Source organism: Desarmillaria tabescens (assembly GCF_030435595.1).
Source record: "Desarmillaria tabescens strain CCBAS 213 chromosome Unknown EV420scaffold_30, whole genome shotgun sequence".
NCBI lineage: Eukaryota > Fungi > Basidiomycota > Agaricomycetes > Agaricales > Physalacriaceae > Desarmillaria > Desarmillaria tabescens.
The window spans coordinates 435,948-454,699 of NW_026848329.1; the positions used below are offsets into that span (position 1 = coordinate 435,948).

Consider the following 18,752-nt stretch of genomic DNA (forward strand, 5'->3'; position numbering starts at 1 on the left):
CAACCTAAGACGTTCGTTCTGTTCCCACTCATGTCGTTAAGACGATGTCCGACGTAATACTAAAAGTCGGCCGAGATGCCGCCATTGACGATGGTCTACCCCACAAGTATACGCTGTTAGCCAAACCTTTTCACGGACTGACAGCACCCTCAAAGTGTGCTTCCCAGCTGAGGAGTGCATTAACATTGGTGGTGATATTCCCTCTTGCGCACACCATAGCTCCCATGGAGATCAACCGCCCTCTCTTCTCCTTCTCGTCGACTTGATTTGCCTGGAGTTCCCATCATTTTCGAGAGTGCAAACGCCTTCAGTTTTCGTTTACATTACGATACAGATGCCCGTGGGTGTGATATCGAAGAACGGTATCCAGAAACCGTGTCTCGTATTGTAGGCCTTGGTAGCAGACAGCAGCGGACTTGAATTTGAGTGGAAGTGACGTTGATGCCTATGAACCGTGACAAGATGAGGATTGGGGAATAAGGCTAAGGCAGCGCTCCTACCAGCAGTATTGATTTCATGAGAGAGGCGTCAGGACTACGAGATATGAGGGTAAGGACATAGCCTCGTTTGGTAAAAAGAGATGCCTGAGGAAGAGCGTAACAAGTGTGACATGTGACATTAACGTGGGCGACCACGGCATGCACGGCACGGCAAATTGTCGGTCTATCATGTCTTCCACCATCATTCGTTTTTCACCAAGGTGCCTATTTGTACCTTTTACCGAGAATATCCCAACACAACGTATTACCTGCTACTGTCCCCCTCACTACTACAATCGCGCAATCCTCGCCATCAGACTCAAACGGCAGCACCATGGCCTTGTGGATTTGTGACCTCGTTCATGTTTTCGGTTGTTATGTCCGCTGGTGGTCTCTTTTTCCAAGGAGCTTGCCTGTTTCGTTGTTCTTCGTTCCCGTTTCATCGTTTTCATGGGCTAAGGCTCGAGCATCGCTGCAGGCATGCTGTTCTGCGAAATAGCAGACCTCGTTTGTTGTGCTCACCTGATGCTTGCGTTTCGTTCCTGCAGTCTGTGATTCTTTGTTTCTTGGTGGATGATTCGTACGCTCCCATTGTGCTCGATATCTCCTCATTGCTACTGACCTGTAACTTTCCATACACCCCATAGTCCGTGTACCATGTCTCACTTTCCCGTTACGTATTTCTCTCATTTGTTCACATGTTCTTTCATTGTCATTACTGACGCACATGTCTCATGAGTCGTTTCATTATACTCCTCCCTTTGGACGGCAGTGATTCCCAAAGGAGTCATACACTGCACCGGATTTTCGAGGTACACGTCAATGCTAACTGTTTTCATTCAATTGTGTACCCTGCGAAGAGTCTCTACTCCGCGAGACGCACTCAACAGTGTGGTTACAACGGTATGAGCCTTCGCAGCCACAGTGCATGATTCGCCATGTCAGGGCTGTGGACCCGGCCGTTCCTTATTGGGACCTGGCGCCGGTAACACCACCACCACCACCATCACGCACCGCCACCGAGATGCTCAGGTTAGCATAGACCGAATCCTGTATACACAGGACTCGGAACCGAGTACGGTTTGATAATGAATTCATTGGCCGATGTACCAGTTATGACGCATTTTCTTGCCCTAAACCTGCTATGATAGCCACAGTCGACGTTATTCTTCCTCATGCAAGGGAATACAGTGGCATCCATTACCCCGTCAGCTGTTCTCGTTGCTATAAAGGAATCTCATGATCGTAAGTACATCATTTCCCCTCGGATGTTGCCTGATCAAAATTTCCCCGTTGCTTCTTAGTGCTGATCAGCTATCTGCACAGACAATCCTAGAACCCTTAGAGGATTATATCAGCCAGGACGTCTTGCATAGCTTAGAATCAATCAGAACGCTGACAGGCATGTTCAACGAGGTCTGCAAATATTTTCTTGAAGAGTGATGGTAAAGAGACATTCGTATGTGATCCCCTGTTATCTAAGATTTCGCCTAACAGCTATAATAGGTATAAGGGAAATAATGTCTCATCTTCTATGTAGTCGTCACCTCTCGTGCCTTCATGGCTGCGCTCACCTCCGTCAGAGTCTCGCGAAAGTTTCAAACACTCTGTTCTACTTCTCCAAGTTCAATCCAGCTTGGCCGATGCTATCAGATTTCCTCTAACCAGCGGTGACTCTACTCCTCGATGAATTGGACACCGTTACAGAGCCTATGGCTCCCCGGTCTATAATTCCCTTCGTTATCCTCTTGCTCCCACCATGATTTCTTCTCTGCCACGCTCCAGAAGACGAGAACGAGAACGTGAGATAGGTAGTGTTCGGTGTTCCACATCAGAGTCAACGACATCTCTACAGCTCTCGCCAGCACCCTATCAAATTTGTTTTCGTTGGTCATTAAAAGTAGGGTCCTACATCGATTCCGGCTGCCCTCTTAAGATTCAATTATATATCACGGTAGTTTCTGGGGCAATGCGGTATTGTAGTAACTGCCGACAGTCTAGTCACCCGGGGGCTTCCAATCTACGACTCTCTGGTTCGTGTCCCTTACAGAAATTATGTGTACGCTCTTCTTTCCTCGGCAACCAGTATAAGTTTACTACATCCCCTATCTTGAACACGAATCAGAAATCTCGTTAGCACGGAACTGAAGAGCCGAGGAAAGTACCTTGATCTTCAAGCTGTGCATATTCAAGCTTCATGCCGTTATCCGCAGCCCTTAAACAGATTTGAAATATCGAATGTGCTGCGGCCATCCTTCCAGCTTATTTTTGTTCTTGCAGGATTATCTCGTATCTCTGGGGGACGGGGGGTCGACTTGGCCGTCCGGGGTGTTGGGGGGCGATTCGTACGGATCCTGTAGATTGTACACGTCAGAGTAGACCCGACCTTGGATGCTTCCTTCACCCGTGTCTTCCCCTAGGCTGTCTCCTTACTCTAAGGATGTTGTAGAAGTTGGATATTGGGTACCCAGTGGTCACCGCTGAGGCTGTAACGGATCGGCTGCACAGGTAATAATATCTTTCTCTGTATGACTGCTAGTTTCTTACTTTGAGAACGTATCTCGGTTGCAAATAGAACGTCCATGAATTAAGGATCCTTGAACTCACCGAGGTTCATCCGATAGGTACGAGGCTAGAGCCTATCTTGTCACGGAAAATCTCAGTTCACGGAAATGGCTCAGTCTTCCAGAGGTGATCCGGTATCTCCGGGAATCGACCTTGTACGTGCTTGTCCCAAAACGCCGCTTCTCTACACGTGCGAGTGTCTCCCGGTATCAGATCATCGAGAATTCAAGGAAACGCCGCGCTCTTTGAATCTCCTGATCCCCGTCACAGTTGATAAGCTGCTTGAGGTGAAGCGCCACAATTTCAGACGGGAGAAAAGGAAAACGTTGAGGTAGTATTCGCACGATAAGAGGGTATCTATTATACATCGCTTTGGTCGCAATTCTTCTCATTCGATTAGACGGAGTCCCGTCTAGAGAAAAGTCAAGGCCGGGTAAATTTATTCGGGGCTCCTGAATCCATTTTCAACGCTCGCTGTAAACGAGGAAATGTGTACTCACGGAGTACGTTAAGCATAACGCACTCGCTTTCCATTTGCCGCTTGTGATAATGTATATTTGCATCCGGGTATCACTAGCATTGTCTCCACCAACTAACATCTTTCCTCTGTAAAGGCCTAGCTCTCGTGTACTTCTAATAAGCATCTCGGAATTTGGTCACGCATCACCGCCCCTGCGGGCTTCATTTCACATTGCCGTCAGCTTTCTGTCGCGGCGTTCACTACGCGTAACCTGTTCTCAGCTGAGCGTCCTGAAAGCAAAGGTGGGTTCAACGGGCTTCAGCGCGAGCCTTCATGGGCACGAAATAACGAGAAAGCATCTAACACTATTATATCAAGTAAAGACGTAGTTTACCTAGTAAAGTATATCAATATTGTGAAGGCTAATACTGCTGGCAAATAAACGCCGTCACCCCAAATCCGCACAGCCCGAGAAGCGTTGTGTGCCGTACTGTACCTCTAAGTTTGTAAGAGACTCTGTCACACGCAAGAGCTTTACGATAGTAGGAGGATGAAGATATCAGTAGGCCCATCGAAACAGGAAAGCGCCAAAACAGTGAATTGCCAAGGAAGCGGCATGAAAAACGTGAAAATTTTCGTGCCTACTGTATTCAAATTGATTTAGAAATCATACACAGGTGACATGATATGCAGGCTGCAGCGACCAGGCCCGTGAACAACCCCACGACAGGATATAACAATGCACACAGTGAGGAAAAACGATGTCCCGGGAGATAAAGGGTAAATGATACAAATGGGGAGATACGCTGACACTGGTGGAAGGCGGGGTGAAGATAGCTCCCAGAGGATTCAACCCATTGAAGCACCTGACTTGAAACTTTAAACAAAATGAACGATAGTTGAGGTCACCTGGGCCAAGACGACGGTTATAGCAGGCCCGTAGAAATGTTCCCCGCCCTTAGAACAAGCATTTACTTCCAGAATGTCAATAATTTGGTACAAAAGCACCATAGTCCCGGGCACAGATCGGGTACAAGTCTGTTCCTGAACCCGCAGCATCATCAGACAACGATCACTTGCTTAAATTCTCGCTCGCCGTTGATATTATATGAAAGACGTCGGTCCGCTAGAAAAAAAGACGGTCTAAGTATAAATGCGCTGCATGTTTATGGGAGTATCCATGCCAAGTTCCTGTCTGATTCCGAAGTTGCTTGTCTTCCCAGATTCGTCCCAGATTAATACACAAATGACTCATTCATTTCGTACTCAAGTATCTCGACCGTAAGGGTGGGGCGGATACTTATATCGATAAATCCGTTTTACAGCTACCCCACTAACTCTCTGCTATGAATAAATTTCCAGTGGGTCCTCTCTGCATACCTTCCAGTGCCTCGAGCTTGACTGCGATATACTATTCGTCTAGTCCGGTTCACGTGTCTTCTTCTACAGTTCTACTGGTAACCTCATGAAAGGAGTCGTAGAATCTACGACTCATGCGGCGAATGTGAGTATGTTGGGCTCCATGAATTATTCGGGCACTGAAGCACTACAGGGTACCCAAATGATCACTATCAAGTGCGACAATGGAGCGACCTTAACCTTACCGTAAGTAAACCATTCCTTCAGTCACCAGTGCTGTTGCTGACGTTAACGCCCTTAGATCTGCAAGTGTGTTCAAGGAATAGCTTCAGAATGTGATGACGAGAAGATATGCTAGCATCATCGTTTGGGTTCCTGTGTTGACGGAGTACAGCTAGCAGCGAACAAAATCCGATGTTCCTTTTGCATCACGAAACATAGTCAATGCAGATACTAGTATCACATCAAGCGAGAGGGTTCATCGATTCTTTGCCATGATGAATGCGATCATCTGTCAGACGTCGAAGGCTCTGGCTCTGCGACGAGTATCCCTAAATATACAGCATTAATATTCATGGCCGAGACCCGGACGACGAAAGGGCTTCTCGATTCAGGAAACGCACCGAGGTATTCAAGCAACGATAGTTAAAAAGTTGCCCGAGTAAATATCGCTGGCACTGCGATGGCATTGTGGTCGAAATGTTTCATAATTCCTTGACTCTTGGAATGAAGAAGGTGAAATAGTTGGAAAACATGCAGTCGAGGGCGGCTACCTTCAGTATGATGTACCGAGGTACCTGGTAGCCTGTAGATTTGCAACGATATAAAATACGAACCGCTTTTGACGACAGGCTGCAGAGAACAGATACCCAAAAAGACGATAGGAGTCCGTTGTCAGGTTGGGAGTATTACAGGGCCAATGGTGCATTCAGATCGAACATACAAACGATAGAGTCCATGGAAAGACTAAGCAAAATTATAGCGAACAAAAGTCAAAACCCAAGGAAACGGTGGACGAGAGTTATGCCAGAGCCGGCGTTGAGAGGTGAACGACAAGACAGGTATCCTTTCTACCGATGGATACAATGACATTGAGAATCGTAAGACATTCTTGACTATTTGTACTGCATATGCTTTAATACCCGTTGTTTACCAACAGATTCGAGGTGCCAGAAGCTAAATCATGGTTCAGGATGATACATTCAAGTATCGACACCAAAATACACTCACGAATACTAGTCAAAGCGCCAGATATGCCCAAAGACTTGATGAGAGTACTCATTGCAGCGGGGCTTTGATTACCGTTGAGCCCAATGAGGTATGCGACGAGACCAGAGACGTGAGGGGTAGCCTATTGATAAGACATTATATTTCCGGACAAGGTGGTTTGGGCTGATTTCTGACTCACCATGCTGGTTCCGCTGATGTTGTTCGTAGCAGTAGTTCTCCCGATCCAAGAGCTCGTGATATATTGGCCAGGCGCGAATATGTCTATAACAGAGCTGGGTTGGGTGGTAATATCAGAGAGAGCATGTGCGGAAGGAAGCGAGATGCTTTTCACCCGTAATTGGAAAAGGATGCACGTGCATCAGCGATAGTTGTAGCTCCTACGGTGATAGCAGCTGCAACGGGAGCAGGGCTTGTACCAGATGCGTTTGTTCCATCTTAAATCAAGAATGAGTAAAGAATAATTCGAACAACACGGAAGTATTTACCGTTCCCAGCAGCAACGACGACGTGGATACCAGCATTGATGAGCTGTAAAAAAGTAAAAGATGTCAATAATAGTAGGAAAGAAACAGTTGAATTATGCACAGTAACCACGCCGTTATCGAATGTAGTGGACACGGAGCCGCCAAGCGACAGAGAGACGATGGACGGTTTACCAGAGGATTCTGTGTCAATGTATTAATGCATTACCAAGATTGTGGGAGGAATAAAGGGTTTACGAACCAACAGCGTCAATGACCCAATCGAAGCCAGATAGTATATCGGAAATATAGCCTGAACCAGAGTCAGAGAGAACTTTGACGGCAATGAGGTTGACAGCCTGAAATGCACGATTCTGAGTTGGCCGCGGCGAAACCTTATGACAAGCAAACCTTCGCGACGCCATATTGACTTCCACCGACAGTTCCCCTTGTGTCAGAGTTTAGTTTCTCTTGATAAATACAGATAAAAATGAACCTACGCAACATGAGTGCCATGTCCGTTTCCGTCAGTATTACTTTAGTAATACATCTTCAATGAACAGTAAAACGGTAGCGAAAAGGGACAGACGCATAGCCGCCAAATGTTTTCCCCCACGACGCACGACCGCCAAAGGTTGACTGAAACTTGGTGAGCAATGTCTAAGAAAATTCTTGCATTATTCTTACATGTGCAGTGTAGATACCTATAGAGTAAGAAGGTATGGGCGTAATAGCGTGCAAAAATTCACGCCCGCGCAAGTGAGGTTTTTCCGGCCGTAAGTTGGTTATTAGTGCGCAAGTTCGCTCGAATCTTTCCCCCAAGTTAAGGGACATTTGAAGCAAGTTTGCTATTGTAAGGAGTCTGTGATTTGTTGTCCCGCTGTGGTCCAGACAACTGATTATAGACGATGCACCGTACGTATGTCAACTTTTTGGGAACGAATGCGGTACCTACGCTGTTCAGCGGGCCATATTGTGAGCCCTGGAACTCCGTGAAATTTGGTTATCGTACCTCGGTTTATCATTGGCTCGCAGAGCAATTGAATCCAGAGTTAACTGTCTGGACAAGGTTGAAAGGCATTCCAGTTCAGAAATCAATTATCGCACAGAAGACATTCATACATACCTTGAACTCGAAATTCGAATCGTTGAAGGTGCTTTGCTACTGAGGATCAAACTTAGAGATCAAAATATCGAAGACAAATAAAAATCTGACTCCATCACATCAAATGGCGTCAAATAAATAGCTAAGGTAGAAGAAATCAAAACTTAATGCCCAAGGATTTTGGCCCATCACGGCAACAAAGGAAAAATCTTGATATCTAATCGCCGAAATAATGTCGGCCGGTCTAGCCATCTCGGTTTGCTCAGAACCCGCCCCCAGATCTTATTCAGGGATCTATGGCAACAACTGATGATGTGTATATCAGTATAGGAAAACACTTAACTTGCAGGAGGGGACATGAACTTGCGCACTTAAAAGTAACTTGCGACTGGAAAAAATATAACTTGCATTCATCGCATTTTTTGCACGCTATTACGCCCATAAGAAGGCTGCTCGTTCGATACGAGCTTGATACTTACCGGTATCGACGACGTAGACATCGACTCCAGCACCGCCAGAAGAGTCATAGTTATACTTGTAGGTCAGGTCACTTGTAAAGAAGGGATTAGCCGGTAAATAAATCATGAGAAAGCGAAGTTCTTACGAGGTGTCGGAGCTCCCAAGAGAGCTTGTTTGGGAGATCCTAGCCAGACCCCAGGGTGCATTGGATCTGTCAAAAAGTAAAGCACTGGGCCAGAGAAAAAGATCGCAGTAAGACAGCATACTGGGTGGTTGTGATGGAACGATGCCATCCTGGGCGATAGACTCTGACCGTAACTAGTGAGTATCACGATTCATTGAACAAGTACTAGCGTTGAGGAACATACCGACATCTAATGATAATATGGTTAGCATAGATTTGAGATAGAAGACGGAATAAAACTTGCCCGGATGAGCCCGGATGCTGTTCAGAGCATCGTCGTCCAGGATACCTAACGAAATACAGCTAGGATACTTAAGCGGAACGGGAGATTTTACCAGCAAAACAGTTGGATGTACGATTGAACACAGCAGTAACAGAGGACCCGAGATCCTCGAGGAGTTCATCTTTCGATGCGCCTTCTTTCAGAGTGACAATGTATCCTTTCGGCTTGACCTTCCCAGCAAATGTCTGGACATCACGAAGCGCGATATGAGGAGCACCCAATACCGTGGGGGCGAGAGCAGCTACGAGGGAAAGAGTAGTCGTAAAGAAGGAAAGCATTGTCGAAAGAGGATTTCAGATTGCGTAGAAAGGCTCGTCTTTCTCTCCACTCAAAACTGAAGCTTTTAAACACATCCAAGTATCACGATAGATTGCGTGCCATAAGAGGATTATCCTCACAAAAGATATGTGCAGAGTAGCAACGCGTATAGGCACGAGTTGAAGAATCGCGGTACATGTGGCGTGTTTCCATTCACAGACAAGAGATCATCCCACGATAGGGGATTGAATACCGCGTTGCATCAATTGCGAGCAGATGTCAACTTTGCGCAATGTGAGGGTTTCACTGGGGGTAGGACAGCATCAGTAAAAGGTTCACCGTTCAACTAGTAACATGCGGTCCTTACTAGGGTGTATATTCTAATTCGGCAATTACATGGTCTTGATCAAGCTGCGAGCACACTCCTATCTTGTGCGAAATTGACTTGGCGCCTTTGGTTTTGACTTCGCCAAGTCTAGCCTGCGGGTTTGTCTCGAAAACGTCGAGGTCTTCTGAGCGATAATTGTGATTTTTATGTTTCGTTCAGAGAAAGCTGTATTACCTTTACGTCAGCTGCATGGATGATATCAATTATCTCTCGTTGTGTCAGCAAGAGCGCTATAAACCGCGGCAAATGCAGAATGAAATGAACGAGGAGAGATAACCATTGCGCCAAGGTCTAGTTGCACACAGGATATGACGCAAGGATTTGCCTAGAATTGTGATTTCAACTGCTTGAATGGGAGATAAAAATCCATGCAAAGCATCACTCCGAATTCCGAGAAGAATTGAGTCTTTCGCATAAAATCCGTCTTGCACATGAACCGCTTGAGGTATCAAGCACTTGACACTGTCAGACGAGCATCTTGCAGCATAGAGCCAAAGATAAAGACATGCACAGTATGGACCAGACGCTCGGCAGGGCGTTATCATAACTTTCTCTGGATTGTAAGTAAGTATGGAACAAGGTAGCACTGCAAATATCAGAATAAGCAGAGTCTTGGAAGAAACCTCTCCCGGCGATGTTTGATGAGCCAAGCAAGTGAGGATGCCACTGAGAAATCACTTCAGAGAGCAATTAAGAAGATCTATGAGGATCGGAGCAGAGGATAACCAGACGCCAAAAAAACAAAGGAACTTGCATTTGTTGCAAGTTGAGGTAGGAGTTACATACCGGCAAAGTCCGGGAATTTGTCACTTTCGAGTTACATAACGTCGGGCCGATCTCTGCCGTTTTATTCCGAGTCCTGTGTATACAGGATTCAACCTGAGGCCTCTGCTACTCACTCTGACAAACCAGTAGCCGTAAAGGGGAACTCAAAACCGAGCCCCCAATTGATTATGGTGCGCGAATGGCTATAATACAAGTAATGTACAGCAGTAACATATGAACTGTCAGTGATGACACGAAGGCATGAGCTCATTGCTTACCTGCAGAATAGTTCTGAATAGTTAATAAATCAGAAGTGGCGATGCCACGAAGCCAGAATCTATTCTAGAGTAAGCGACCGAGAAGTGAAGAAGAGGCGGAGCCTCACCAGGCACGGAAGAAGAATTACAATGATAATACAATAGAGAGGCGACGCCTCGAAGCCTGGGGATGTAAATTAGGATGTGTCGGACATTCTGCATTAGCCTTTTATGGCTTTTAAAACGGTCATAATGCCGAAATCGGCCGCGGAGTCATAAAAGAAAAGAGTCCGGGTTTTTAGTCGGCCTTTTAATTGACCTTTAAATAATATCAAAAGGGGTTCCTCATTCGCACTCTATACAAAAGAAAGTCTTGGGTGTGTTTTAAGTCTGTCTACAACAGTCCTATAGTAGGAATTAAGACTGGAGAGTATGTGTTTGGTCTATCGGTTACCTGGCTGAGGTCACTGAGAAACATCACTGCCGATTAAAAACTCACCGGAAAGTAAATAATCAAAAAAGCGGACTTTTAATGGGACTTGCCTTAAAAGGCTCATACCAAATCTCCGACATTGGGACAAGAGTGAGAGAGCGTAGCTCGCCTCACCTTAGGATACTGGGTGGAGAAGAAGATGAGAGTGAGACCACCGTACCGATGTCTCTCATGAATCAGCGCTTCAGCATCCGCCGAAATTCGGCACGAAAATCTTCTCCCATGGCAAGAAGCGGTGCTTCTGATGAAGGTGGCAGAGCCAGAAACCAACTCGGCGCACGCGCCGAGGCCTACGAAAAAGCTCCCTACCCTTGGAATCCGCTTTTACGACGAACCTCGGTGGCGGTGCATGATGGTGATAGTCCGATAATTGACCGTGCCGCTCATGCCGTGTTCCCTGCTTAGTAATACTCTTCGCGTCACCTCGGACTCCGTTCTTCTTCGCTTTCTTTTGTTTTCTCGCCTCGACGTTGAACATGATTCAAATCGCCAACGTTTCGGTATGTACTTGAGATTAATACATTTATGACGGAATTAACATTTGCTTTAGCCGCCGTATCTCTGATTACTGGGGAGGCATTTGTCCAAACGGTCTTATCTCTCTGTATGCTTCACAGCCATTTCTCGTTCCTCGACCTCGACCTCGACCGCGATTCCACAACCGCAGGTAGAGTCTTAGAAGACCGACAATCTCGGCCACTTTTCCCGCACGGACCGTCACCGGGACTGGTGCTGTCAACTCGATCAGTATCCCTCCTGATGTCCAACAAAGGATGCCCTGCGGAAGCGTTAGGATAACGGCTGAGATGGGTTAGTTGGCGATGGTGAATGTGGTATGCTGGCCGGACCTTTTTGGGAGGACTGGCCATTTGAGGCCATAACGAAAATTGGGTATGTGGCCCCCTCACTCAGTTCAGTCTGCTGACTGAATTGAATCCCAGATATTGTCTCTGCTCGGAGCAGCTTTCTCCACTGCACGCTGTGGCTCCACCTGTTACTTGGGTACGAATCGGCATTGCGAAGGCCATTCAACTTCTCACCTTCGCCATCATCAATAGATTTGTTGTGGTGTCCTTGGACGTCGTCACCCTTCATTGCCCAGACTTGAGGTGCTGTATTCAAAGATCAGTAGTCTTTTACCATATATCATTAGACCATTATTCCATCAATTCGAATCCAAATGTACCGCTGTGACATCCGTTAACTTGTGAGCTTTTCCGAAGAGCAGGGGGATCCTGCTCTTTCTCTTTTCGTTTGCGCCCTGGAATCTTCTTGGCCTTGTCACAATCGTCGTAAATTTTCTCAGTTGGTCGGTACAAGCTCAGTATCCCTATTCCGTGGTACCATTCAATGCATCTTGTGCCGCCCACGCAGGGCAGCCTGGCACCCTATCTTCAGGACTCGGATCTGCTACGCCCTGCGATGGCCCACCGCTTCATCGCCTTTTGCTTTGCTTTTTACTTAGCATCAAGATTCGACTGGTCAGTAAGGTTGAAGATGCATCTCTCAGCCTTGAAATATAAGGCGTATCTCCTGTTCTTTCAATGTATCATCAATTAATGGAGGCAATTTACATGCATCCATAAACGCTCCCATGCTATACCCAAACTACTTGTGCCTACATTGTCCACGAGTCTACGACCAATCTATGACTCAATTCCCCATATTCTCTCTTGCTTCCATCGGAGGTATCCTTCCAGTGCAAGATTGTGCTCCTACTGTTGGCTCCTACTCCGGATCTCAGACGTGTAGACTTTCCTGTTGGATCTGCGGGCAAACGATATCAATGGTTCAACGGCTTAATCGAGAGATATTCGAATACTATAGGTCCGCCTTTCTTGCTCGTGATCAACTCATATGTCATCTGTATCGTTGTAATAATTATTTCCGACGCAACGAATATCCCGCCGTAATGCACCGGCGAATTTCTCTCCTCCCAAGCGTCCTCTCTGACATTCTTATTGTCGCTCGGCATGGACCTTACCGTGATGCTACAGTCCTATGTTACTCGTCAAAAGAAAGAATTCTTCCCTTTGATTATTTATAATGCCTTATTGAGTCTGGCTGCTTTGGAAGTCTCTACCTCAATGGGGATCATACCTCACGTAAATTTCGCTATATGGTCTTGACTGTCTTCTGCGACATGAGGTGCGCTGAACTGGGTTGACGGTGCTTTTCTCGAGTCGTTTATACCCGGTGAAACCGTATCGTCGGATGTCTCTTTAAATGACTGTTTCCGCTTTTTTCAGAAACCACTCGCGGCGAGTTAAATCAGGAATAATGTGGAGAGAGATGTTGATGAGTTCCACTCACATAATACACAGATTTGATGCTTAATCAGGATTTACGTAGAGCTACTCTCTATGTATAACAATGAGAAGGGCACCTAACACGTTAAGTTCAATAGGAAACATGAACGCGAAGTCAGAAGGATTATACTGTAGATACCTGGTCAGTTTTTGTTATTTCGAAACATCCTCTGGAGTCAAATAAGATGTAACGTATTTTGACTTGGATTTCTAGATGCGCAGACCACCGCAATGCTAAACTTCTACAACCGATCCCCTGATTGGAAGCGAGGACGCCGTCAGTACACATTCGCTCTAAAACTGGGAAGTCGACGCCCGTATAAATTCTAACACTTCTTTTGCATACCTGGACGGGCCGGCGCTTGTCCGGTCGAACGTCTCGTCACCAGGTAGGCTTAGTGGTCCCACGATTCGGTTACACAATAAGGGCTCCGAATAAAATACATCTCAGAGCAGACTTTGTGCTCAATGACACTCATGGCTGATACGGTGTGAATGACGAAGGCGACATCGGAGAATGATGGGACTTTTCTGAAAGCAGATGAACACCAGGAATAGAAAAAAATAAGCATTCTGAGCACGCACTAAGTTTTCGCACTCATTATCTGGACATAAGCATCGCATGAACGAGGATTTTGCACCTTGGGAGTCGGGACCCAAGGACTTGGTATACTAGAACTCATCCCATACCTGCGGCATAGACCGAAGGAAGTAAGTAAAATATAGCACCGAAAGATATTTTTAGCGAGAGAACTATGAAGGCCCAGTCATGGGTATCGCCAACTGAGCACCAGCTATCCATCGTACGCTTGTCGTAGGCTGTTCGGAAATTCCGAACCTTACCCCGTGATGCCGAGTCGGCGCGGCATAACCTCGGGCCGGGTTCACCCACGAATATTCTCTTCCGCTCAAACTCCGCGGCTTGTTGAACTTTTCTTCATCTGCTGTTTTGCTTGCATCTGATGCAACTATATTATCGTATAATCAGTCAACCTCTCTTACCGCCCATCGAAATTACGACTCAACTCTTTTAGAAAGTAAGTTTTCCAGCCCTGCTTTATACATTGATTGCCATGGAGATAGCGTGTACGGATCTCGTTTTCTCCTTTGTCTTTCTCCTTTGTTGTCCGGTCTCAATTACGCTAGGGAGCTAGGCCGGGAACAATAATTCTCTAAAAGCTGATGCGTGCTGGTACGGTTTTATTACGTCGTAGTGACTGTCAAGATGCGGTCTTACTAGCTTTCCAATGCTTCCGGCCTCAGTCTCTCCCGTTCATGTCCCCTAGAAGTATTATGTATGCACCCCACTTGTCTTGGTGACCAGTGGAACTCGACAAGTACCGGTCGGCGGCGTCCCATAGCAGAATGAACAATTAGCAACATAGGAAGCACCAGCCACTGAAGAATCTGTCGTGTTATTATCGAAGGCTCTGGCTGTGGTGCTAAATGTTCAGGTGAGTAACTGTTATCCTCCTAAACTAACCTTGTTCATGCTATATTGTTATCCCAGCCAAAAGATGGCGTTGCAGATACCCTCGCAGCTGGCCTCTTTCTCGTCGATGCAAAGGTTTTTCGTACGTTTGGCTGCCTCCCCTTAAATCCGACGGAGTGACGATGATTAACTTTACCTTCCAACATATTGGGGTACCAATTCGTCCTGATTCTAACAACCATACCTCCATCATGGTCCGCAACCTTAGACGCTTAGTTACCCTCCTCCTCGGTCGGATATCTACATCTGGACTGTTTTTCTCGTCGGCGAAGCTATTTCCGAGCGCTCATTGAAGAAGGTTTCTCAAGTCAATTGGAGGAGGGTCTACGGTGCACTTGCTGGCTTGTCGATTTGATGGCATGTACCCACATCGCATGGGGCAATCTAGACGTTCATCACACGGTCATCTGGAACGTCATGTCTGCACGATTAGAACCTTATTCGCCATCGAAGGTCCCAGTTCACTACAGTCATGTTAACAAAAGAGCCACCGCACCTTGACGCTTCCCCACGGCGAACACGCATGACAGTGGTATCTCGGACGCAATCCATATGCCAGATTCCCACTATGACTCGCACCTAGACTATCGCCCTCACCATCGAGAATAAAAGAAGTTACCGTGCCCCCCTGCATTCCCTGATCCCCGTCATGTGCTCTCACATTAAAAAAAGCGCGAAGCGCGTGGAAGGTAAGAGCTATTATTCTGTTCTGCAAATATCTCCATATTGATTATCTTTCCCAAGTCGGCAACATACACTTCTTCCGGAGAGCAGCGGAGGCTGTACACATTGCAGACGCTCGAGTCTCTACGGAGCTATCTATATCGCGAGCGAGCTGTCACATGATGCATTTAGTGTATAGCTTGCTGCTATTCTCTTATGGGAAAACGACTTTCTAACGGTACTCATATTGCAATTCAAAGGGAAGGTGTCAGCAGTCGACGCTATCACTCGGAACCGCCCACGACGCACGGCATCTGTTCTGTGCAGTCTCGCCCATCCAGGTCCCACTCGCATCGTTCTCCAGGCATGCATCTTCCTTTTACCAGGGCATGGCGAACCGTCACTCTTCGACTAATAATCGGAGGCTTTCTCGAGCAAAGCGCCTCGTCGCACGAATATTTCCCTCATTTCTGTACCGCCCCTCGGACATTCCATGCAGCATTCACTGTGCACATATGATTATTGCTGGGAAAGCTAGATGACCCTTATGCCTACACATGGTGTTGAACAATGTCGGCCGAGCTCTGGGATACATTAGCTGACTCATAATAATAACTTCTAGTTTCCGTTCGCGAAGTGGTTTCATAGACCGTGTCAACGCGCACCGAGAAGTAGGACGTCCAATGAGGATACTTCTGATCTCGAACTATCTCGGCAGTAACAGTCGCGAGGCGGTCGTATTTGGCTGTACGATGTTTTTCAAACTAGCCTCCGCACCACATATCCTAGTTCCGACGGTGGCATTGGTAGGATTCTGGTCGAATGGTCGACTCCCATTTCCGCAGCCCGACCGGTTCCTGAAAAGGCAATTCATGACGATAATGCTACACTTAGGGTCTCTTTCGCGCGTCTCTAACAAATAGTTGAAGCGAAATCTCTGTTGTTGATGAGCGGTCTATGTACCGCAATGGATATCGCATCATGGGAGCATTCAATCCGTACTATCAATGACCCTGCCCGATATCAAGGTTCTGGTACAGTTTCCATCATTTCGGGGCCAATCCAATGCGTGTGTTATTTTCCGGCCTGCGAGGGAATAAGACTGAAAGTACTTATATCGACGTGTCTTGCAGCCTACCCTATCCCACAAACTATTTTGTCTATGAATATGTTTCCGGTGCGTCTCCTACACTCCTTTGAGCTTGGCACCGACATACTCTATCCATACAGGCTGGCTCACGCGTCTTCTTTTACGACTCTACTGGCCAGCTCGTTAGAGGCGTCGTCGAATCCACTACCCGTATGGCAGATGTAAGTATTTCATCCTCTAAGAGCGTACTTCCAGCTGAGATGCTACAGGGTACGCAAATGGTTATCATCAGACGCGACAATGGAGGAATTATGACCTTGCCGTAAGTGGTTCACTTTTGTATTGCGTTGCCATCACCTCATGACCGTAGATCCGCGAGTGTTTCGAAAGGTTAGACAGCATGTGGGTGCTGTGCTGTGTAATGATGATGAATGAGGGGAACCCCAGGGCCTCGCGTAGATTCTCCATGACAACGAAATGTGTATCTGTTAATGAACACAAAATGCTTCTTTCTTTCGGATCACCATTGACCCAATAGACGCAGACTCGAGTACCATAGCAATCGGAAGGTTGATCAGTTGTTCGTGGTGCTGAATAAGGTCTTCGATCAAGTGCTGGTTGGTATACGACGTGACAAGGGGAGATTCGCGTTTCTCTGTAAAGTCAGATATCAAGATTGAATAAGTATATTAATTGATGATCATCCATGCTAATACCTAACATTTGTACACGGAGTTCCGCATGTCTGAAGGGTATGACTAGAGGCACTGCAGCCTGCAACTGGAAATTCGGGGGTCATTTCATTGATACCTCAGGTTTCGTTGACCTCAATCAGAAAGAATAAAGTAAAGGGTACCCTAAAATCACAGAATGTAGCGTAAGATGGTTGTGACTGAGACTAAGATGGGGGGACGGATACAGTACCATACTTTCGCGGCGCGAGAGCGGATTCTACAAAGGTTTGAGGTCGGCGAAACGGGGGACAGACTCGTTGACCGAGGACAATATGCTGGTGCTGCGTTGAATTCATCTAGAAAATCACTGCCTTTTACCTGAAATAAGCGAGAGCGCGAGGACCCACTACCCGTCAGCAAGATCACGCTAATTCGATATTCGGTACCGGGGAAGATGTGCCTCTGACCAAGTTATGGTTTATCCGACGATACCTGGTATCTCAGTCCTGAAATAGGACTTCAACATTGAGAACGAGCGTATCGTGTGGTACTTTGATCAAAATCAGCAAGTGCCAGTTGATGAACAAAATACGACTCCGAAACGCATATTGCATGTTTTAGAGTTAACCACTCTTTTACGAGAGGGTAAAATTATACCAGGGGCTAGATATATCCGAGGGCAACAAGAAAAATCAACCAAAAATCAACTGTAAGGGTGATAAAAAGCGTAGAAAGGTGCTCACTGCCGGATCAAAGTAGGAAGGAAGGCTGTGGCACAGACATGGGAAAATATTGCCACGTGGACTGCCGCGATCCTCTTTTTCTCTTTTTGTTCCTGGGACTCACGACGTCCATGAGGGAGAATTGCTAGTGGGCTGGTAATAGTCGCAGGGCAGGTACGTCAGTACAGGTACAAGAATACGTTATAGAATTCTCACCTCAAATACAGGTGATTCGCGAAGGAGCCGGCCGGGTCCAGCGCTTCCGCTCATTTCAAGGTTTTTTACGCTGGCTTCGGGGTAGTCCATATCTGTTTGCGGTCCTTTACGCCGACATACCTGATCATTAGGCACCTCTATTTTGATTGTCAGCTAGACCCTCAAAGTCCTCGGGATCGTGCGCTTTGCGGTATGGACGACGGAATGATTGGGTTGCACCTAAAAGACTCGTAAAGTTATGGAATTACACATATACGCGGACGCCAACAAGAATATTCCCATTGACAGGCAAAGTGCAAGGATTGGTATGGTGTCTCCCTTCTCTGCCTTTGCCGAGTGACTATTTTACAGCTTTTCTTGAAAATGGAGCGCTGGTCCTTACCCCGAGCCCATTTAAGACCAATCCCGGGGTATGAACTCCTTGGCGTTTCGTATCTCGATCTGAATCAATCTTTCTAGCCTATTAAGGCGCAACAACTCTCCATGGGGAAGAGTAAAAATGTATCCCTGCCGTGCTGCCTTTCCATGGGGATCCTGGATATTGTAGGTGCAGCGCAGTGCACCACTCATCTCTCCGCTAACCTTATGACTTTAGTCGGACCGATGAACTGACACGGCGCGTCTCGAGATCCGGTTCCCCAATCGAAGTCGAAGCTCGAATCAATTCTCAGCGTAAAAGACGCATGAGTCAATCAGACAGGTGCTTGAGAGAGGCGCTGGATTCCTGGTTGCGAGTCGGTGCTACCGGTTCTCATAGGGAGTTATCCGTATGTGGCGGGCTGGTATTAGTGAACCTTGTTGCTGTCGCTGGAACGCGCTGGAACAGCTATTTGCGTCACC

At 46.8% G+C, this 18,752-nt stretch overlaps 4 protein-coding genes across 4 annotated transcripts; 2 read left to right on the forward strand and 2 right to left on the reverse strand.

Moving 5' to 3' along the window:
• The first annotated feature begins 4,778 nt into the window (after positions 1-4,778).
• Positions 4,779-5,197, forward strand: EV420DRAFT_682784 (uncharacterized protein). The gene is made up of 4 exons (XM_060483074.1): positions 4,779-4,865; positions 4,928-5,008; positions 5,057-5,109; positions 5,165-5,197. The coding sequence occupies exons 1-4, from the start codon at positions 4,851-4,853 to the stop codon at positions 5,187-5,189; spliced, it is 174 nt and encodes a 57-aa protein (XP_060328165.1). The 5' UTR covers positions 4,779-4,850; the 3' UTR covers positions 5,190-5,197.
• Positions 5,198-5,938: 741 nt separating this feature from the next.
• On the reverse strand, positions 5,939-8,863 carry EV420DRAFT_1700909 (serine protease; the record flags this gene model as incomplete). Its single annotated transcript, XM_060479495.1, has 15 exons — positions 5,939-6,039; positions 6,094-6,214; positions 6,272-6,365; positions 6,425-6,527; positions 6,579-6,621; positions 6,679-6,758; positions 6,817-6,913; positions 6,966-7,002; positions 7,055-7,090; positions 7,144-7,193; positions 7,242-7,258; positions 8,139-8,209; positions 8,264-8,426; positions 8,487-8,591; positions 8,659-8,863. The coding sequence occupies 15 exons, from the start codon at positions 8,861-8,863 to the stop codon at positions 5,999-6,001; spliced, it is 1,263 nt and encodes a 420-aa protein (XP_060328166.1). The 3' UTR covers positions 5,939-5,998.
• A 2,448-nt stretch (positions 8,864-11,311) lies between these two features.
• On the reverse strand, positions 11,312-12,721 carry EV420DRAFT_1482126 (uncharacterized protein; the record flags this gene model as incomplete). Its single annotated transcript, XM_060469862.1, has 4 exons — positions 11,312-11,478; positions 11,595-11,858; positions 11,933-12,023; positions 12,569-12,721. The coding sequence occupies 4 exons, from the start codon at positions 12,719-12,721 to the stop codon at positions 11,312-11,314; spliced, it is 675 nt and encodes a 224-aa protein (XP_060328167.1).
• A 3,459-nt stretch (positions 12,722-16,180) lies between these two features.
• EV420DRAFT_682847 (uncharacterized protein) lies at positions 16,181-16,707 on the forward strand. Its single transcript, XM_060483075.1, has 4 exons — positions 16,181-16,279; positions 16,344-16,387; positions 16,441-16,521; positions 16,570-16,707. The coding sequence occupies exons 1-4, from the start codon at positions 16,276-16,278 to the stop codon at positions 16,624-16,626; spliced, it is 186 nt and encodes a 61-aa protein (XP_060328168.1). The 5' UTR covers positions 16,181-16,275; the 3' UTR covers positions 16,627-16,707.
• The last annotated feature ends 2,045 nt before the right edge of the window (positions 16,708-18,752 follow it).